This window comes from Daktulosphaira vitifoliae, unplaced genomic scaffold, assembly GCF_025091365.1.
Source record: "Daktulosphaira vitifoliae isolate Bord-2020 unplaced genomic scaffold, ASM2509136v1 Scaffold_5, whole genome shotgun sequence".
NCBI classification, from domain to species: domain Eukaryota; kingdom Metazoa; phylum Arthropoda; class Insecta; order Hemiptera; family Phylloxeridae; genus Daktulosphaira; species Daktulosphaira vitifoliae.
Window position 1 is genome coordinate 32,188,765 of NW_026099576.1, and position 24,063 is coordinate 32,212,827.

The following is a 24,063-nucleotide window of genomic DNA, read 5'->3' on the forward strand; positions in this document are numbered from 1 at the left end:
AGCGCGTCCAAGTTCCTCTTATTTGCTACCATGGATTTCAATCTCTAATTTTTACTAATTGCTGAACTCTTGTATTATTTACTCTTTATTTACCAATATTAATCTCGAAATATGAAAAACCCTCAGAATTGCTATTATAGAGTATTTTCCAATCACCATAGCAACTGTACTGGCGTCTCCTTGCACATGCGTTGTTGCATTACTGCAACATTAAATAATAGGGTGACTACACGTTGCCGCAGAAATTGCTATAGAAGTTTGCATGCGGACCTCTGCCGAAATAACTATGTGTATTAGATGATGTGAGTTAATTAAGTCATTTACGCTTTACAAAATCATTACAATGAATGATTCATCTAAAATATCGTAAGTAGATTTATAAATACTCTTTCTCTGAAAAACATTGTTATTAAAATGCTATATTATATTGTTATAAAAAAATATTTCTTATAACAATATTTTTTTCCATTTGATGATCTTCAATATGAAATTACATAAAATTAGAAGAATAACCAGAAAAGTATATACTATATTCCAATTATTTTGTTAGAGATTTATACTTTCCCTTTCGTAACTGGTGACTTTAACAAACTTAAGTAAGTCGAAGAATTAATCAATTGAATTGCGTGCCTAACACGTCAAAGCTAAATTGAAAATAATTATAGACCAATATTTATTACTTACTTTTGACTTTTTGGCATTTCTTCTCTCATTTTCATTTTAAAATAACAATAATGAATATATTAAGGATGGGTTTAAAACCAAATTGTTTATAATAAGCCCCAATCATCTAACGCACAATAAACACCATTAGCTTGTTCATATCTCGTCGACTTTTTCAGTTTCGATATACTAATTAATAATCTAGATTTTCACTAGTTATCACAATTGGTAACCAATGCCCGAGTCTCTTATATTTAAAGTTGGTAAAATCTTTCCATCCCAATACACTGTTACATATATAGTTACATATAATAGCCCGTTCTATTCGCATAGCATTACGGCATCTATGTACTGAAGATATTTTTATAAGAGAATCGACTTCATGACATTAAGTTTCAATTATAACTTAAATAATATAAATTGTGTAATATATAAAATTATTTCACTCCAATCTGACGCAGCTACGAGTTTTGGTACTATAAAATTTGTTTGGCACCTTTTATTCTATTTTGCTAAAACATTAAAAGGGTTTTCGTTTCCAGATTTTATGGATGAAGGAGAACTTATAATTATATCATTTGATAAATAAGGTATACTTTGAGTAGGGTATACCATATTTATCATATACCAGTTAATAACTAACAGTAACACTCATATATTTAGTAAAAATCGTAATATAATTGAGCTATCTTAGCTATAGCAATAAAACGATAAGTTCAATGAAATTATTTTTTATTACTTTTATTTTGTAAAATTTTATTTTAAACAAATTTTGTATGAAATATTAATATTTGGTTCGTCAGATATGATGAAATATTTGTAAATATTCCAATTTCGACAAATTAACAAAATATTACGTATTTTGGACTTTTCTGTAAAACTAATGGATTTACAAGAAAAACTGTTAGAATTTAATTTATACTAAACAATTAGATTTACAATTTAGTTTTTTTAATTTTTTTTTTTTTTGTGAGATCGCTTATTTTTGAGTTAATTACTAAAAGCTAAAATTCTACCCTTTTTGGCCATTTTTCAACCCCAAGCCACTTTTTATATGTATACTTACAAATTTGGTGAGTGAGCCCGAAGAATTGCCAAAATTTAAAAAATAATGGACACTCTAATATATATATATATATATGATCAACCAAAAACTGCTCAAAGTATAGTAATTTAAATACCTGCGATCGAAAATCAAATAATAGTGTTGTAAGTAAAAAATTGGTTATAATTCATTTTGTGTGGTTGATAAAAAATAATGTAAATAAAAATGCTTGGAGATGAGATTGGGGGGCAATTACTCTACTTGCCTCAACCCATAAAAACGACACTATTTATTTCAGTTTTGCTTATTCTGATGCCAAACAATCGTCGGGAGACATTAGATATTTATTTGATATTAGAGTCAAATATGTTTTCCATTTTGCTTTAGCCAAGTGGTGATATAAGAAAATTATTCTGTTAATCGCTACCCTAATAATAACAACGTGTATCTCTAATAGTATAATTTTTAACGATAAGCAAAAAAGATACATGTTGTCTTATATAAAACTGTGTAAGACATTATTATATCAGGGTCGTAGGTGGTCTGTTTCAAACTCTTTCTGCTCTCAGGTTTTTCATCGAATTATCACAAAAAGCATATCAAACGAACGTTTATTATCTCTTTTATACTCTACTAAAATTTCGCCAATATTTATGATTCAAAAATAACATAGCAGTATTAAAATGTAGAAAAAATATTTTGAAAATTAAATTTTTTACAGTAGCACAATTATAACATACTTTTATTAATTTCAACATTGGGAGAATATTTCCAATTTTCAGTGACTATAGTTTCAATTAGATTAAAATCGGTTCGTCAAGTGCTAAGAATTTTCATGGACAGACATAAAAAGACTTACTATCACAAACCTGATACCTTCTTGACTTTGCATCGAAGCTAAAACACTTATGGATATAATCAAAACATTTTAATAAATTTCAATACTGGGTAGTAGAGTTAGTATTTGGAATTAGTACATGTACCATTGTAAGAGAAAATAAAGTAATTAGGTCCATATATTATCATGGCGTCTCAAATGAGCAAGCTTAAATTTTCAACAATTTCCGTATTATCTTTGTAACGTCTAAGAATAATATTTTAAAAGATTTATTGGATAACCCCCAAGATAAACTTGAAGTAGGTAAATCGGACATTTATTAATACAATAGGAAAGCATAGTAAAATGTTACATAAGTCAAATAAAAAGAAATATATGGGTTAGGTTTAAAAAGAGTTAAAAAAATAAAAAATCAAGAAGTTGGTAAATCTTCAGTAGCCATGGGTATCCATTAATGGTACAAGAGGATATTTTAAAGGGGTCATTTCCAAAAATATGCAATCCTTAAAAAAATTGGCTCTTGAAAAAATCAAAACGCTTGCCAAGTTAAAATCGATATGTGACTGTCTTGATTTTTTAAAAATGTTTTATCATATTATAATCTTATTATCATAAGCCTTCTAAATACATTGTAACTATTTTGGCATTTATGTCTAGTCAGGCAATGGTAATTGTATATTAATGCCGTGCTTCCATATAATAACAGTCCACTGGATGGCGTACAGGTCTATTTGTTAACATTCGTACTTTTGAAGATAAGTACTATTTATATTCTTCTTTTAAATAAAACAATTTTCCTTTAAATATTTATATATTATAAATATATTCATATATAGTTATTCATATATTACACTTATAAATCATAAAACTTGTAATCAGGATATAAATAAGGAAATTGGAGATCATATAGTTTTTGGAATAATCCATCATTTTTTTTAATTAAACACTATGCCGCGACCTCCCTGTGCTGGGTTTTTTATTTTTTAGTTATCTTGTAATGATATTATAGATATTTATTAAAATATGCATTATTTTCTATTTACCACCCATTTTATATATACAAGCGTACATATATTAGTACGCTAAAGATGTATTATAGCATAAGTATATTTTGCTTACTTTTCAAATATTACGAGTTAGTATTTTAATTTTTGATGAAATAAAAATGTTATTGTTATTTTAATGGTGTGTGTACCATGTATTGTTGCTATTGTTAATATTTTGTAGTATTCTTTGTAGAAGTTTCAAGGATGCGAATACCATCGCAAACAAAAAAACAATAGAAGAAGATTACAAGTAGTTAATTATTATTTATTTTTATTATATTTCATTTTAAAATAACTACGCCAATCAGCTTTTATAATGTTATACAAAAAAACAATTGATTTAATAAATAAACATAGCTACAAATATAAAAACATAAAAACATTATTTTACAACAATTTGAGAAACAGATATATATATATATATATAATCTTTCAATATTTGTTTATATATACAAATATATAAACGAATGTTTAAACTTATAATGATCTACGTATTCCGTAAAAGTTTCGCATTATTTTGTTCAAAAAGGACTTTTTTCAAAATTGACTGACTAAGTAGTATATAGAAAAAATCATATAGATTGTAGTTTGATCGTATAATGTTTCTGTTGTATTAACAGTTTTATAATGTAACTAAGTCCCAAGTTGCTAATTTTATCGATCTATGATATTGTTCAAAATATACTTTAGATTTATATGTTAAACGTATCAATTATATTATCAACAGGCATTATTTTATACATATATTATTCTAAACAAAAATGTTTATTAGCACTACAATTTTTAATCTCTACGTGTTGAAGATTATTTTATAATTTTTTATGTAGTTGTGTTTATTATACGGTTCCTGATTATTTTTCAAATCAACAGCATTTATATATCCAAAAAATGCATTTGGGAGAAAATTACTGACATTCTGGTAAAAATGATTTATTTGTTTTTGCAGTTTTGATGAACAGTTGTGCGGTTTATATTTTGGAATAAATAATTTCATGACTTATTTTTTATCTTTACGTTTTCGAAATACTGCACTTCATCAAATTTTATTAAGAACAATCTATCTAACAATGTACTTAAATATCCCCTTTTTAGTACCATCAAAACTAATACTTTGAGTTTTATAGTAAATAAAAATGACTTATATTTCAATGGTAAAGTCAAATTGTCAGCGAATTTATACAACCGGTTGTGACACAGATTTCTTTATGTTTTTTCTATTTAAGGTAAGAACGCATTGTACAAGATTGGAATAAAATTACTGTTTCTATTGATAGGGTCATTTCCTTTTCTTGATATTTGGAATCATCAACTTTCAACAAACATTCAAGCTCAAAGGTAGATATTAATTGTTAAAAGGTAGAACACTATCTATCATCAGCTATTGAGAGGTCCCAGTTTAAAATCCGGCTATATCTTCTTTTTTCTCGACTTTTCTCTTAAGTTTGTGAGAAAGAAATAATTTTTACAATATTTCATATTATCTTCATCGCATAAAAGGTATACCTTTCATATAATGAGGATTAAAACTATTTACCTTAATTTTTTTATTTGAAAATTTTATCAACCTAAATCTTACAATTTTGAGTTGAACGCTAACGCCGAATTGTTGTCACTTATAATTTATAATCAATGTCTTATACTATAAAGTTTTTTCAGAAATACAATACAGACAAAATAAAGGTACTTAAAGAATACTGTTAACGTTGAAAACCGTACGTCTGTCCATTGTGTTTGCGTGAGTAATAGCAGTAGCGGCTCTTTCGTGCTTCCTATTAGACTTTATTGCACATTGAATGATAAAGTCATTTGTAGCTCAAAAATTTTACACGCATTAAATTCACAATAGTTTACTTAATCTACTAAATAGATTCTATTAAATAAAGAAAAATACAAAGTTTAAAAACAACAAAAGTAATTTTTTTATAATACTTATTACTTTAAGAGAAATTATGCGGAGGCTAATATTAAAAGAATCATTTTATATATGGACGGTTTTTAAAGTTTTTAAACTTGACCATTGATTACATAAAAAATAGTAATTTTTCAATAGATCAAAAACACGAAATACTTTTATGGTGTGGTAAATGGGAATTTTCAAATTTAAATCACAATAAAAAATAATAATAAACTACTAAAAGAAACAAAATTGATGCTGCTAAAAATAATGAACATTTTCCAATATAACTGATCAATAACCAGAAATGAAAAATTGTACTTGACTATATTCTTACAAAAAACTATCCATATACTTCTATTTCTAAATTCTTTTAAATCTTTTGTCACCTTAATTGTAGTAATTTACAATCATATAAACTTTGACTTAGTCCTGTCGTCACTGAATAGTATGACATTATAATATAACATATATATTAGATGTATTGAGTATATACTCTATCGTATTGGGTTTCGTCCAAAGGAATATATAGAAGAAAAATTTTCACTATGCCCTCCAAACGAAAAAATGTTGTATCTTCACCATATAATTATTTTTGTTATGGCAGATATGATACCCATATTTTTTTCCGCAGAGGATTTTATAAAATAAGACATCACAAAGTATAAAATTTCAGTAAAAAAGTGCTTGTGACGTTTTTGTAATAATCGATTCAATTATGAATTAATTTTATAAAAACATTGATGTGTGAAATTTGTATCGTTGCCCATCATTAGTATTTAAGTAGCTTCATGAGTTTTTAAAGATAAACACTTGGTACTACATAATAATTATTGTAAATTTTATTGAAAAGAAGCTGTTGAATAAAGTAAATATATTCTACTTAACCTAAAAATAACACAAGTTATACAATGAATCGTGATTATAAAGATTTCATTTAAGTTACCGTAATAGAAATGGGTTAATTTTATCTCGTCTGATAAAGTAACACATACAGTTATAAAAGATAAGATTATAACGTAACTGTTGGATTTATAAATGTTATTTTATCAATTACAGTTCACTTTTTGAATTTTAGAAAATACTTTAGTTGAAAATTTGATAATAACTTATTTTAAATATCTTCGAAAAAAAAAAGTGGGTTTGACATTTAAATAGATTTAACACACAAAAAAATAACTGCGACCACTTTTTTAATATTCTTGTTGACGTATATATAATTGGGTACTTATAGACCTCATAGTGCAATAATAATACACTTTTTTGTCTCTAATTGCTGAGATTATAACAAAATTGTTTAAAAAACAAAACGTTTAATGCTTTAAAGAGCATGCGCACAGGCGCGTGACAGCCTAAAATGGCTGAGGGTAAAGCACTACCATAATCGTGTAGTATAGAGTAAAATTCGCACCGGGGCTTCAGTGATAGCATCATAGTCATCCGGTCGAAATGTGGTGCGTCCATTGTAGGTTATATAGCCATCTACAATCCGTTTATTCCGAATTTTTCTTGTAATTAAAATCATTTTTTTAATTGATAGCATCGCAATTGACTCTAAAAACAAGAAGTGCGATGATTGTGATTGATTAAGTTGTTAATTATTAATTATTTAAGAAGACTAATTCCTAAGTTTTTAATTGTCGTTGTAAATTGATTAGCAAAATGGTCGTGGAAGATCTTTCCAAGGCAGTTCAAATCGAAAAGTAGGTGATATTATATACTGTCACATTAAAAATAAATTTGAAATAAAGGTAATTTCTTTGAAAGTATTTAAATACGAATAATTTTATTTTTATAATTAATTTTCATTAATTTTTTTAAAGAACTATATTAAACCACGAACTTCATCGATGAAAACCGCGAATGTGAAAGTATAACATTAATACTTTGGAAAGAATTAACTATTCAAACTCTAAAATATTGTTGAATAATTAGTCTATAATAGATTTTCATTATAAAATTTTGTCAATTCTAACTCATTATCAAAGTAAATAAAATATTCTTTTACAAGAATATATATTACTTTTTTATCTGTAGTCGAAATTGAATTCACAATTTCCAATCTTACACTATTAATCATTTCTAAAATCAATGGTTTTTGCGACTATGCTTACTATTTTGAGCTTCATATTTTTTTCTTGAGAAATGTAAGAATATTGTTTTAGCAGAATAAAAATATCAACCATTATCCTATTTTTTAAGACTTGTGTAATTCAATGTAATACTAATAATAACTATATTAATAAAATAAAATATTAATAAATTGTATTATATGTTTCATGTTTCACTAGTAAGCCAATTATTCAAGATAGCCTTTTAATATATTTAAATCTCATGTAAACTAATTTAAATTAAGCGCCAAAAAACGTATTTTCTTTACAGTTTACAAAATTTCTAGTATATATATTTATAAAAATTTGTGCAGTATTCATACAATACTGAACATATTAGTGTTAATTAAATATTAATAATAATATATTAGTTATGTTAGTGAGAAGGTCAAAATAGTAAATTTTTAAAAATCAAAACACACAAAATATTTTAAGCTAATGATAAATATGACTTACCGATTTCAAATAACTCTATAGTAATAACTAATTTATTCATAAGATAAAAGTAACAACCCTGAACGAGGATGAAATTGTTCTAATAAAATTCTTTGAAAAAATAAAATTTAATTTGGCTACTTACTTCTTATATGTCAAAATGATATTTTAAAATGACAAGTTTTGAAAAATATCTTTTAATCAAAGTTTTAGCAAAAAAATCAGTAGTTACATTCATGACTCAACATAAATTCAAATTTGATTGTGATTACAATCTAGTCAAAAATATTTTAACTCGATTATTATTTTCGCATCTATGCTAGATGCGTTGATGATTGAGGATTAAAATGTACAATATTTACTGAAGTTTAATTATACTTTAAATAATGTGATAAACTTTCTCTTAACAATGATCATCAGTAAGTTATTTATTTACTAATAATTATGAGATAACTTAAAATTATTTTGTATAAAATCTGAAACATAAAATAAATTTTAATGATTTTCTTGACTATATCAGTCATATTGTACTTGAAACTTACTAATTTATTTTAATTATAAGAATTTAGATGATGTTTTTTAATATTCGTGAACAAATAGCAAATTTAACTAATAATATATTAGTATCAAAGCCCGTTTTTCTTAAAGTATTTTTACCTGGTTTATACTATGGTAGGTCATATCTGTGCCTGATATGTAATGTTAACTATCAGATAGTTTCTTATTTGTTTAAATCAACAAAACATACAATTTTAATTAGGCATACCAGAGCTTCTGCAGATTTTATGATAATTTTGATATGCATGCATAAACTAGAATAGTGTTATGAACATTGTAATTAGTCTCATTATTTTGAATTCAATAAGATAACTACAAAATTAAAATATATGTTTAGGTTAAAATAATGAAATACAATATGGTATTAATATTTATATCACGTTTAAATTTTCATTTTTATAAATATTTATATAAGTATAAATTCCCAAATAAAAATAAACTATTCTTCATTCAGACACCAATAAAATTTCCATTAATACATTATATTATACTTGTATTATAGTTGTGTTTTATATTACGTTTTATCCTAGTATTAAACTAATAATGCAAATATTAATAAGTCAATTATAATTATTACTTATTAATTAATACGTTATAATTTATAATTATAAAGAGAAAACTAGAGATTAAGAATACGCTTAAAAAATTCATTATGTTATCTTATATCAATGCGTATTTGCTTTGATGCTAAGCTGAGAATGAATATATTTATTCGAACATTAATAACTGTAATTGAATACTTCTGTCATAGTAGGTAATTACGAATAGATCGAATTAACTAAATGTCTTTACAAACAAACATATCATATAGCATGTTTCTATTAAATAAGTCAAGGGCAATGAAATATGATTTTCTTTATATAACAACATTATCATATAAAAAAACAAAATCAAATAATGTTCGTATTAGTTTTTATCGTGTAAATAAACAAGGAGAAACCTACACGCACAATAAAAATTTGCGTTATGCTCAATGCATTTTTATGCATTGTTAGCAACAAGTCTTGTAATTTTTTAAAGAATATTTATAACGAATGCAAAGATTGTTTTATTTTATTATTTCCTGTTCATTTATCGCTTAAAAAAAATTAGAACGACTTGTTATATGTGCAAACTTTCTATATCTTTTAAAGAAGTCGTTTAATCATTTTTAAACCTATACATTTTAAAAATTATGAAATTGAGTGATGAATAAATTCCATATGAAAAATTAAAAAGAGAGTATACGCATAAATTATGATATAATAATATTTAATGAGATAATATTGATTCTTTGCCATAAATATCATACTTTTTACTTTTAATAATGTCTATGATGAATCAAAGAGATAATAAATAGTACAATAAAATGGAATGGAATGGAAGATAATAAAATGATGGTAATAATATGGGATTGCAGTTAGTATAAAGTGGCTGGACATATAGGGGTCATAGTCAAATAAATAAAAATGTCCAAGATTATATTTATAAGTCAAAAAGTAAATATTCATTTATTAATTTAACATAACTATAAATTAAAATTTTTTATTAACTATGAAGAGTGGTCGTCGATTTTTTAACAAATCTAATAACTTTTGATCTACTACATACTTTTAATTTCTGTTTTTCTTTAAAAACGTGTTTATTTTTAATAAATAATAATTAATTTAATTTAACAATTTTAACAGTATTTTTTTTTCTTCAAAATAGCTGTTTTCTAGATCTTTATACTTAATAAGTACTCGTCTTAATATTGTAATTGACCCATTCAAATTTTTTTTTACTATTTTAAACAAATATTAATAGTTTATAGTCTAATAATATAATAGTTATTACATTGGTCAAAATATTGTGAATCGCTTTGTACATGAGATTGAAAGTTATTAAAAGCGATAACTATTCAGACATTGTAAATAAGTATATTTTCTGAAGTCGTTCATTGTGTCTACCCAACGAACAGATATATTAATATGCAATATGAATAGATTGATAATAACACACCACTTGTTGGGAATTGTATAATCTTGATAAAAAGTCAATACTTACTTAATTTTTCAATTGTTTTAGAATGCGGTATCTGCCCAGGCAAAAGTACCCTAGCAGTTCTTTAGAGTTGTCATCTTTTCCGGACTCCACCCATGGGCATGACTTTAATCAAGGCCATAGTCGAGTAGTCATGACCAGGAAAACAGAACGCCGGATATACGTAGCTCCAACAAAATCGGGACAGGTACATATTAATTTAAGAAAAACAATACATTTATAGTTGCTATTCTATTTGAAGCATCAACCGACAAACATATTTTCATACTATGAGATAGTTTATAATTTAGATGTATAATAGTATACATTAACAGCAAAATGTAACAATAAAAATATACATTACAACCTATCATGTTTCAGTTAAAAATTTAAAGTAAATACGTTTTCATAATTTTTTGATCGCTGTCGTAACAAAATGTCTGTATTCAATATGATTTTGCCGTCCCTGTATATAAAATTTTCTTCAGAAGAACAATTTCATCTTATTTGAATATCTTTTTCAATATCCTTCAAATCATGACGTAATAACTTATATGATCCTGTTTTAAAATAATTAAAAAATAATTTCTTTTAATGTTAAAGATGTCCACATAAACAATTTGTGTCAAGGGTCGAGTTTCAATTAATTAACCCAAATTTACGACATGTGTTTTCGTCTACTACAGTTTAGTATTTCAATTGAAGTTCCTATTTATAATTGTTATTATTTAATTTCTATTCAAAAATTAAAATGCCATTTATACATAAAAATAATTATCTCTCAATAGCATAACTTTCTGAAACTGTTATTGTCCAATTTTATTTAAATAGTTCTTGAGCTTGAAAATATAGTCTATGTATTAATTTATGTTTCATGTTTTTAAATTTAATTTTTCGATGAATTAAAAAAAAAATGTTGAATCTTAGTAATTTAATTTTAGGTTCCCAAAATTGAAACGCTTACTAAGGAAACTGTACAAACATTTCGAGGTAATAAAACTGAGAGGAAAATAACGTCTGAAACGAAAAATATTGAAAATACTATCAACAGCAAGTTAGGTATGAGATTTAGATAAGGCAATGTTGCTGATTATGATACGCCATTAAAATGTTTAATGAAATAAAAACCATTTGGCTACAGCGTGACATACAAATTCAAAGCGTGTGATGTTTTTCACACACTAGTTAATTTCTTATTTTCATTCAATAATAATGTAACAAATATATTTTATAAGGCAAGACTTGTTCAACTGTTATTACTTCAACAAGTCTTGCATTTTAAAGACTTATATGTCGATATTTAAATTTTTTAATTCTAGATCATTTTTGTCTTTTCAGACGGATCCATAGACGACTTCCTGCCGTCACTGTCTTCCAGATCTTCGCGGTCGTCCACTTCGTCGCCTGAATTGAAAACGTCGTTTTACAAACAGGTATATGGTTATACTACTAAGTATCACAAAGGATATATATACTATTTAATAAATGAATGTTAACGATACTTATAACATAAATAATATGTCTATATTATTTTGGCGTGTTAAATAATTATTAAGTACAATAATATGTAATGTAATTGGTTTATTTATTTTATTTAATTAATGAAGGGATCGGTTTGGTCTAGTGGGTAAAAACGTAAGTTTCGGCGCATGGGGTCCCGGGTTCGATCCTCTAAGGTACCAATGAGATTTTTTTTGTAATTTTCTCATTGGAAATATCGGGTCTCTGATGCATGCCGAACATAATACCCGCCCCGTCCATTAATTAATATTAATGATAATATAATTGAAATAATTTTTATTAGCTAGATTTAATAAAATTGATCACCACTGCGGTCATGAACTAGGATATCTTAGTTCATAATTGCGATTAAAAAATCAATGGTATAAAATATTGATGACATTTTGGATTATATGAATATAATCACATTGTATTATCATGTTACAATTACTACTATAGAATGGATTAGATTTATTTTCTGTATATTATTATAATCATAGTATAATAATAATAAATATATAATCTTCTAATTAAATTATATTTTAATTGACTTAACTATAATGTAATGATTTTATTTAGCAAAATTTATTTTTGAAAATATTATTGTTTAAAATTTCCAGGTTAACTCACAGTTTTCCTAAATCTCACACAAAAATTAAAATCCCATAATTTAGGAATAAATCCCTTGAGTTATTATCCCTGATATAGATGATAACGTGATGTGCGGCTGAAGGAAACACGATAGCATGTAAATGTAAATTCATTTGTTTTAAGATGAATTTTTTAAACCCTGCATAAAAAAAATTGTAAATTTTATTTCATAAAATGTTTTTTAATTATTGATTATTTAGTTTTGTCATAAATTTTAAAAGAAAAGTTCACTGTTGATGAATTTGAACTAGTTCATTTTAAGATCACTGTATGCATATTCCTCATATATAAACTTAATTAATAATACTCACAATTTTAATACAATTATTATTTTGTTAATTTTTTTTTTAATAACTATTGCATTCTTATACAGCGTTTAATGCATAATCTTATTATTTATTTTTAATAAAAATTGTTATCGTCTTACCAATTTTTTTGGTAAAAAATGGGCTAAAAAAACCATATTGAAAATTAAAAAAAAATTATAATAGACTAGTTTTTTAATAATACTTTCTGAGATATTAGCATTTGAAAATTTAGTAAAGGAACTATGGTAGAGTTCAGTGACGCTTTATTTTTACTATGACGCATAAATAAGACATCTACGTAGAATACTTTACTCGCCTATAACTAAAAATTATTAAGAGTTATTAAAGATGTCATAATCTGGCGGGACACTCTGCATATATATATATATCCGAGTTAGAACAGTCGCTTATTCAATAAGTGTTTTTTAAATAATAGAGAAAACTAGAATTTTCAGAAAATTGTTTAATATCTACTACAATCGAACCAATATTCTATACAATGCGTTGAAAACTGTTTTACAATAACATGATCACTCTCACTTTCAAGCAGCAATATTATAAATAGCTCTATAAGCACATATTATATTATCACTATTATATTATGATGGACATAAACAGAAAGTGACAATTAGACAACGCTAACAGATGATTATGGCAGCAAGTGTATCGCATGGGAAAGTAACTGACAAGTTGTTGTGCACGCGCGTTTAAATATCACAAAACACATATTATGTTTTATGTATTTAGATATTGAGACATTTTGAGACCATTTGATAATGATTCTATAAAATCGGTATTTCTATTTTTTTTTTTACTGAAAGTTGAAATACGCATGGTTAAACAATTTTAATGAGCTCCGTGGCTTACAGTTTAAAGCAAAACTTGATATGCTGACAATTAAAATGTATAAAACACAAATAAGGTCGACATACTGCTATGTACAAAATATGATTGTAAATTAAACTATTTAAGGATTATCGCATTATGTTTTTTATCATATTAATTAAGAACAAAAACCAAAGGAGATAACAAAATGTGTCACCGTTCGTCTTTTTTATATAACTTATATTTAGTAATTATACATGTAGTAATAAATACTAAAATAAGTAATTTGTAATTATGTATAGCTTGATAATTATGTTAAGTTTAGACATTATACATGACCATTACAATAATAATTCAGTCCAATATAAAACAATAAAAAAATATTTAAAAACAGTTAAAAGTAAATCATGAACAGATATGCCATCAAATGGACCAACTTAGGGCAGTTTAATATTTACAGTATTCAACATTTAAAATTTGTAAACAAATATTTTGTGTTTCTTAATAATACTTATAAATATTTTACTAGTGCTGTAGATTTAAACTATTAAAATGATAATGAATTATAGACTTAAACCGTTTGACGAAACTCATTTAAAATTGATCATTAAATCACAAGACCTGCGCTCAAGAAGAATGATAAAAGAGTGTAATTGATAGAAATATTATGGGAGTTGTGTATTAATATGTTAGAGGGAGTGTTTCAATCAGATGAAAAACTTATGTGATTTAAAAGAGTTAGAAGAAGAGGCAAATTGCTTGCCTTTATTTATAGTTTTCATAGTGGCCTACATAAAATTTAATACTCCCCCGATTAGCATGTGTGTTTAAATTTCAATTAGTCCTTTTAAATACTAATAACATATACTATAATTTAAATAATATTTATATCAGTAAATGTGGACATGTATTATAATTTATAAATTGGTATGTTTTAGAAATGTGCGACATTAGGTAAGTATCAAAAAAAGATACTCATCGATACCAATACGTTTGTACAAGAATGTTTAGATGCACACAATTATTATAGAAAAAAACACTTGGCTCCTTCGATGAGTTTAAGCAAAAAAGTAAGTTGTAAATTTAAGTTAATTGGGTTTAGTAATATTTTTAAAAGAATAATTATTACTTTTTAGAATGTGTAATTAAATCTGGATTTATATTCATCAATAATTTTTGTTGAGTTATTCTATATATATATTTATATATATATCATTAACTAGTATAAATTTTTATTAACATGTTTGAAAACTTAGAAATGTGTACCAACTGAGGTTATAATGTTAAGTGGGGCTATTCTCTTCTAAAGGGGGAAATATTTTCCGTTTTATAAGACAAAACATATTTCTATGCTACAGTATATTCCACAATTAGCACACACTTGGGTCCTTTTAAAATGACTAAAAGAAAATTTATAAATCCTGATAGTAGTAGTGAAATAGAACATTTCTAGGTTTATACGAACACACAATTGATTTTTAATTTCTTTAAAAAATTTCACATTTTATTTATTTTTGTCCAAGTATTAAGATAGAAGAAAATATTAAGTTATTTGTTGACAAACATTTTTATTTTATTAGGAAACATTATAATTTTTGATATTGCAGTATAATTTTGTTTTTTCAAATAGGCACATTGTTTATCTTAAGGCTTGGTTAATGCACTGTTCACTTATAACAAAACAATATGTGTATGTTCATAAATTAGTCGTATTTTAAAATTGTATAAGATTTTGTGATAATATATTTGTAACAGTGGCAAAAAAATATATAAACGTGACTGCATTGCTTTCACCTCTTTGCACTCGCACGACTTTAGTTGTATTAATTTTCAATCGTACTTTTTATTACACAAATAATTTATTTTATTTTTTAATAATTATGGTTGAAAGTGCTTTGTTATTTTGACGATGGTAAAAGAGTCCTTAAAACGTCGTGATTCTGTTCAGTATCCATGAATATAATTAGGTTTTGTTCAGTCAATGCCTACATTTAGAGATTGATTTTGATCTTTGTCGGCTGATGTTAATATATATTTACCATTCTTATAACGAGCTAAACTAGAGCGTATGATAATTTAAATTGTTAATAGTCTCGAGTTGAGATAAAAGAGAGGAAATTTATTTGCATTTGTTTCTTTTTTCTATCAAGTGAGAAGCCTATTTAAAATTCTTTGGAACTTAATTTCTTCTTGTATAGGTATAAATATATTATTCATAATAATTTTAGTTATTCCTTCAGTTTAACTTTTAAAATGAAGGTGATTTAAGCAGATTCGCTTTAATTGATTTATACTGACATATTTTCCCTATTAGAGTGTGATACGTTACCATGTTTTCCTCTACCGCACATTTATCAATTTATTAACCTATATGGAAGTGTATTGGAATGTATATCATAAGTGCACGATACCCTAGTGATAATATAGGATATTTTTTGTACAGAAACCAATTGTCATGTGTACATAAATAAAGTATAATAAAATAATCAATGTTGTCATTAGGAAAGTATAAAAAATCACTTCAATAAATGTTGAATTTGATTTTAAATTTAAATAACACGCAAGCTATATATTTTAAAAGCAATTTAAGTAATTATTTTTAAATATTTAAACGTTCACCAGAAATTGATTAATCCATTACACGGACAGTAAAAGGTAAATTTTCTCTAAGAAGAGGAGAAATGAGTCTATCTATTTTCTCTTATCTGACGATTCATAAAATCTACGACTGTCATTTCAACACATGGAATTCTCAATTAACAATTATTAATTATTCTTATAATAATATTTCTAAAAATTATTATTATTAACATTTTAAGAGTATAATTAATATAATCTTACTATACAATCAGTATCTTACCCAGTGTTCTAGTTTAGAAAAAAATCGAGTGACTGGTATTCCCTTGTGGTAAGCATTCCCCTAATAATCATATTTTACAACTAATCTGTCAGTACCAATATTAGAAAATTGACAAAGCATTTGAGTGTTATAAGATGTCTATATGATTATTATTCATAAACTTATAAATTTAATTTAATTTTATGTAATAAAATATCTATTGATGTATCAAGGTAAATTAGATAGGCAACTCAAGTATCAAAAGTGTGTTTAACATAATATGGTATTTTTTTTTTTATTTGAATGAAAGTGTTGATATATACATAAATAGTATAAATTATTTGACAAGAAAGCATCAAAGTTTTTCTAGAAATTTTAATGTTTGTTTAGCCCTTTTTGTTATATAGTTTTATAGCCGCTGTTCATCAACGCACAGGGACATAATCGAATACAAAATATCGCTTACCACTAAATCTTTCTAAATCGTCACTGAATCTCATATTTATTGTAAAAAAATTGTAAAGTGTATAGTCGAATCAAATGTCTATTAATTACTTATTTAACGTACCACCATGGATTCGTAACACATGTAAACATAATTTTTAATTTATGTTTGGTTTATTGTAAAAGAACTTATTTGCCTTTTTTGCGTAGTAAATATTATTATTATTATTATTTAGCTACCAGTTGTCATTTTTATTATAAGCCAACGATGACTATATACTACATTTTTTAAATGTTTTTAGTTATGCAAGTATGCTGAAGAATGGGCCAAATATTTAAGTATAAAAGGAGTTTTAGATCATAGACCATCATCACCTTATGGTGAAAATTTATTTTGTTGTTGGACATCATTGCCAACTTATAGAGTCGATGGCAAAGAACCTGTGGACAGTTGGTACGAAGAAATTAAATTCCATCCATTTGGTCGAGAACCAACTACTCTAAAATCAGGTAGGTAGTATATGTACGGTGTACAACAGTGGAGTATTATTAAGATCTTAAAATATTAAGTTTTTGAAATTTTTAATATAAAATTTTAAAACAAATAAACCTATATAATTATTAAAAACTGGGACCATAGATTTTAATAAGTTTCAGATTCTATAAAGTCATTTTAGAGTACCGATTCTAACTTATAAAAATGAATTTAATCATAGGCTAGAGCGTTTTTAGGATTTTGTCTTGGGGGATTTGTATAAATTTCTTCATTATCTTCTCCAAAATTTCAAATTACATTTATTTTGGATGTAGTAGATTTCTCTCCTTCATATATCATCATAAGAATGTTTATGTCCTAAGTGAATTACATAAGAAGTTATTTAACTTAAGATGGAAAAAGCCTGAGCTCTCTCTGAAAATTTAAAAAACTACATATATGAATATTTAAAAATATTTTTTGGGAAAGAGAAAATTAAGTTTAACTCTCATATTGCTAAAAAAACCTACCCTACACTTATGAGAAGGAAGAGAGTCACTAAAACATAGTTGCACAAGTTATTTAGTACAATTTCTTTTTACTGAGTAATAAAAAATATAACGATACGATACAAGTCGTTGTACGAACCGTTAAGAATATTCAATTTTTAAAGATACTGATTTGTATATCAATAAAAATTCCTAATCCAGTTCGGATTTTACATATTTAAAAGGTTCTGGTTCAAGAACCGATTTTTAGGTTATGTTCAGTCTTTAGTAAAAATAAATACAAAATAAAAATAGAATTATCAGAAAAATCCTGCATTTTTTGTAGGCCATTTCACACAAGTTATATGGATGAGTAGTAAAGAAGTTGGTGTCGGCGTTGCATCAGGGCGTTCTGGTCAAGTATTTGTAGTGGCTTGCTATGATCCACCTGGAAATTTTCTCGGTCAATTTAGGGAAAATGTACCACCACCAGGGTATGAATTTTAATTTGCTTTAAAGTTAATTTTAATTTAATTTAATTTTTTTGTGTGACGTATATTAATTATATTTTTTCAACTATTATTTTTATTTATTTATGTTATGCCATAAAAACTGAATAAGTATGTTGTATCTCTTGGTAACCCTTAGATTTTCGAGCCACCCGCTAATATGTTATTTTTAATAAAGATGTTTATGTAATATATATTAACAGCTTTGTAAAATAAATTAAATACATAACAATTATGATACGTTATGTATTAGTATAATGCTCTAATATTCAAACTTGCAATAAATTTAGTGGATTCAAAAATGAACAACACATATCAAAGATTTTGCAGCCAGTTTATACTGATGAGCAATTGTACAATGACAGTTTAAAGTTTCACAATGAGTACCGATCAAAACATGGTTCAGGACCATTAAAACTAAATAAAATGGTGAGTTTAATATTCTTTTCAAATTTTTATTTAACCTAAAATAATAAAAATTATTTTTAAAAAATATTTTATTTCACAATTCTTTCGATCTATGTTCGTACAAATTTTTTATTCTACTTTCATTAAATGATTGTTAATTATTGAATACTAATTCATAAATGTAATTTATGCAATTAAAGTTTTGATTACCTAACAAACGTTAACCGCTGATTCGGTCTAAAAGTTTTAACATAGTAACGCAGAAGTATAAACGGAAGGTAAAATTATATTCATATAGATAATTTAATATTTTGTAAGAGTATACGTTGGATAGGTCACAACGGATAATAATTCGGTCTCTTACATGGCGCCATAAAAAGAAAATGAAAGTCCTCAATGTACTAGGCGAGACTTGACGGACTTCTTTCAGACTTGTCGGACCACAGAATAATTGTTTAAAATAAAAAAAGTAAAAAAAAAATTAATAATGTTTTTAAATTTTATTATCATAAATAAAATAAGCTAATACTAAACTGAAGAATAGAAAATGTTTTCATCCATTCCATGTGAAAATAATATTAAATATAGAAACAACTGTAAACTATAAAATAGTTAGAGATGTAACTGATGTGCGTTGATTCGTTGACAGTTGAAGTATATCAAAACCTCGTGATAAGTTGTTGCAGAACTATGATTAACTTGTGATGACCTTATACAAGGCTGTTGTCTGTACCTTATAAAATAGGGGTAGATGATTTTTGAAGGGAAAGAAATATAAAATACACGAGTCCATTGAAGATAGAACAGGCAATAAAAAGAGTTTGTTATTAGGTTAAATTGAAAGGAATTTATTAAAAAAAAAAAACAATTTAAGTAATACAAAGCAGAATATCGAATGATCAAAACGACAATTGCAATTAAAGAGAAAAGAAATAAAAATCAGATATTACTAAAAAAAAAATTATTACACCAACACATTATATTCTAATATTTAATAAACAATTGCTCTGATCAGACCTTAATACACACGCGACGTTCCGACTTTTGGTTAAAATCTGATAAATCCATCGAAATTTGACCCAGTGGTTCGATGACAACATTTTTGACAGTCTTCAGAGGTAGAGGTCAACGAAATTTTGAAACAGTACCGAAAATTATCAAAGATATTCTTCAATCAATATTTATCATCAGGGGACAATGTAGATGGTGAGCAGTGCAAATAACTTTTAAAAGGGGAAAAGAATTTTTAAAAAAAATTTAATATTTGTTAATCAATTAATGTATTTAAAACAACAATTACGAAACAGTCAAATGTTACATTTTGCCTTATCTTTAAATGGGAAAGTAAATAATTACATTTTATTTGTACAGATATATTTTACTAAGTAGGTTTGGTGGAAACTTAAAGTTAAAATTTTTTAATTTAGTTGTTTTGATTGTCACACAAATTATTAACCAAGCATATTTATGAATAAAATAAATGTATACACTATCACTTTTTCGCATATAATTTCGTGCTACTGTAAATACAATTCATTTTTTATGAATTATATACATTAAATTATTGATGATAATCTATGAAGATTAATATCAATATTTTTATAGTACATCAGTTTATCAATTCATTGAACATTATATAGTAAACTGTAAATGATGTTAAGTTTACTAAAGTTATTCTTCATATTTTCTTTCTTGTTCTACTTAAGCTGTTATAAAAATATTGTCAGTTTTATACAGTATGTGTGTGTAAAGGCCAAGTTATCAATTTTAAATATTAACACCCCTCTTTTTAATCTTTAAATCGACAAATTAAAGAAGGGTCCAAACTCAACCCAATCAAACCTTTTATTTTAGATTTTGTATAATACGACCACTACCTGTTCCTTAATTTAAAGAATATTTAGCCAAAATACAATTCAGTTCAGACAAAGAATAAAAAGATGAGATACAACGCTTTCTTATTTAGTAGGAAGATGGTATGATATATATATATATACAGAGGAATAAAAAACTAATACAGCTTGTTAAATAGTGTATTGATTGCTTCAATAAAAATGATAAAAAAATTATGATGATACCAAGTTTAAAATTATGTGTGCAGGTGTTCCATAATGTTTTGACATACTATTATTATGGAAAATTGTTAAAAAATCGTAGAATAGATTGTATTTATTCATTGGAATAGAGCTGTTGTCTAGTAAACAGAAAATTATCTAAGAGACGTTAATTTAAGGCTTACTTTCGTGTATAATATAATAAAATTTTTGGGTTTGTTATTTTTCAGCTATGTCGAAATGCATTATCATGGGCAATGACTTTAGCCAAGGAAGATAAATTTATGCATCAACCAGACAATCCTTTCGGAGAAAATCTTTTTAGTATATGGTCATCAAACCAAGCAACTGCCAAAGATGCAGTTATTAATTGGTATAAAGAAGGCAAAAATTATGACTACACTAGAGAGCCCAGAATTTTAAAATCAGGTTAATAAAAATTTTATGAGAAAATGCAGGTTTAAGTTTAATTTATGAAAATTGAGTCTATATAAGATACAGATTTTTGATTAAAAGTGGTATCTAATATTATTTTAGTAAAAAATTAATATTTTATTTTGAAAAAAATAAAATAATGAATTTTTTTATAATTCAAAATACACTTAGACAAAAACAATTATCAGGAAAAGAAATGGGACATAATTCCATTTGTCGTTAATCCCTCTAATTAGAGTCTCTTGGGTCACATTTGTGACATTATCAAGCATTAAGGGTGCTGTAGGTACTTAGCTTCCTTAAGTGAAAAATTATGACCCCCAATTACTTTGAGTGTCTCTAATGAATCGGTTAGTGGAAAAACAGTACTAGTCCAAAAAGTTAAATTTGAAATGATCAAGTTTTAAAGTTTAAAAATTCTGTATGCAGTAACTTATAGACTGTAAAAAACCAGGAAATTTTATAGCCGCTTTCACAAAGTTCCTAATGACTTTAGTTAGTTTTGAAAAATTATAATATTGCAATAATACGAAGTATCATTATTTATAATATATTATTATTATAACGAAACCCAACCAGCCTGAGTAGTACTCTAGTAGTTCATTTGATGCTTTAATTTCGAAGTAAAGAAAATTAAATAGGTCGCTGTTCATCCTGTATTTCTTCATTTTGAACCAAATTTTTAAACATAGCTATGAGCTTGATATAAATGAAGGCCCGTTTCATCAAAGATCCAATGTAAATAACGTGTTTATATTGATGTCTAGAAGAGAGAGAGTTGGCAGGATTACAACTAGTAGGCCTATATCGTCTTCTATTATTACCAATTGCATCAATAATTTGAGTTATTCTATTTGCTACATATGTTTACCATTGAGACGGAATTCTTTGAATCCAGACAAGAACTACGGTGGCATCGCATCAATAATAAACGTTTTTTTCTTCCATATTCATTTAATATCTGATTTGATAGTAAAGTTAGGACCAGCTAATTGATATTGTACACCTAGTGTACATTTCCGATTTGAAATATCAAATATCTAATTTGGTAATTTAATTATCATTTGCAGTAGAATATATCAATCAATACATAATGATTATTTAAAACAATAAAACGTCACTTGTACGATGACTGATACTGATGGCCATTCAGCTGAGTTAATGCTTTCTTCTTTAACTCCACTTATCAGTAGCTTAATTAATTTTTTTTCAATATTCAAGCACTTCTCGTATTTTAAAATATCACATCTTCTACGATAAAATATTTAAGTGATTAATTGTCCAGCGCATGTCTGCAAAGGACACCATTTTCCATATCTACCCAATCAGTTGACAATAATATTTGTTTTGATACACTGTGTTACTAATTTGTCCATTGATATTTGAACTAGAAGTAGAGACAATAGCTGTATTAGTCACAGCTAATTGTAGTGTGCTATTTGCCGAAGAAACTGCTTTTGCAGAACTTTCAGAGTTAGGTTTTGCTAACTTTTTTTCGTGTGGTAAATAATGAAGTAGTGAATTATGATGATTTTTGCAATAACGACAAGGTTAATGGAAATATATAAATTTAATACCAATAAAGAAAAAATGAAGGAAAACCTTTTTGTCGCATTACAACTTTACTTAAGTTAAATGTAAAATATTATACTACAAGAATATTTATATAATTTACACTTATTTAAAAAAAATAGTTATAACAAATTTTCCACTGTATAATAAATTGATAATTTTTATGAGGATAGACACAAGTTATATTTCAGTATTTTTTTTTTATGTATCAATTTCTTTGGACATTTTATGCTCTTTTAAATAATTACACTATCATTCAAATTCGGAGATTTTTTTTCATTTTATTTTGAAATGTGTTTGATGATAATTTAATAATAGTGATACTTTATTACATATTTGAAATTTTAGTTAATTATATTTTTCTTCACTTATTCAATTTTTTTAATAATTACGTTTTTGTTTTGATACAGGTCATTTTACTCAACTCGTTTGGAAAGGATCAAAATCCATGGGCATTGCAATGGTCAAAGGAAAGTCTGGTAGAATTGTAATAGTGGCAAATTATGATCCTCCTGGGAATATAATGGGACAATTTACGGCGAACGTTTTGAAACCAATTTAATTTATGTAAAAAATTATTGTTATTTAGTATATAGTATTAAAATCATAATACTTACATTCCTATTGAAAAAAGACTCATTTCAAAACTAAATTTTTCTTATTTCTCTATTATTTAACATACTTTAGTTAATTTATTAGATAATATCATTATATTTGTATATTAATTAATTATTTTTCGTAAAATATGAAAAGAAATTAATTTATTTTATTTAATGTTTTATAAACAATTAAATATAACTTGAATTTTTTTTCTAAATAAATAGTTAGGACAATTTAATTGATGTCAGTTTTTATATGTATGATTAAGATAGCATTATACATTATAACAATGTTATAGTGATATACCTAAAATTAGTAAAGTAAAACTATTGTAGCTTGTTTTAATTCGCTAAAAAATTTCACT

At 25.6% G+C, this 24,063-nt stretch overlaps 1 protein-coding gene across 2 annotated transcripts; it reads left to right on the forward strand.

Annotated features, from left to right (window-relative positions):
* The first annotated feature begins 251 nt into the window (after positions 1 to 251).
* Positions 252 to 23,941, forward strand: LOC126907911 (uncharacterized). 2 transcript variants are annotated; one of them, XM_050689580.1, is made up of 10 exons: positions 252 to 366; positions 10,637 to 10,799; positions 11,533 to 11,650; positions 11,930 to 12,024; positions 14,814 to 14,945; positions 17,461 to 17,668; positions 18,468 to 18,615; positions 18,921 to 19,059; positions 21,323 to 21,521; positions 23,510 to 23,941. In XM_050689580.1, exons 1-10 carry the CDS (start codon positions 344 to 346, stop codon positions 23,659 to 23,661), a joined length of 1,377 nt encoding a protein of 458 aa, XP_050545537.1. In that variant the 5' UTR covers positions 252 to 343; the 3' UTR covers positions 23,662 to 23,941. The 2 variants fall into 2 exon arrangements, with proteins under 2 accessions (XP_050545537.1, XP_050545536.1); XM_050689579.1 differs by lacking the exon at positions 252 to 366 and adding an exon at positions 6,893 to 7,189.
* The last annotated feature ends 122 nt before the right edge of the window (positions 23,942 to 24,063 follow it).

Excerpts from the sequence above, each read along its gene's own strand:
- LOC126907911 (XM_050689579.1), top strand. The coding sequence starts at position 7,149 with ATGGTCGTGGAAGATCTTTCCAAGGCAGTTCAAATCGAAAA. Across the intron at positions 10,800-11,532 it reads CTCCAACAAAATCGGGACAG|GTTCCCAAAATTGAAACGCT; the intron begins GTACATATTAAT and ends ATTTAATTTTAG. Across the intron at positions 11,651-11,929 it reads TACTATCAACAGCAAGTTAG|ACGGATCCATAGACGACTTC; the intron begins GTATGAGATTTA and ends TTGTCTTTTCAG.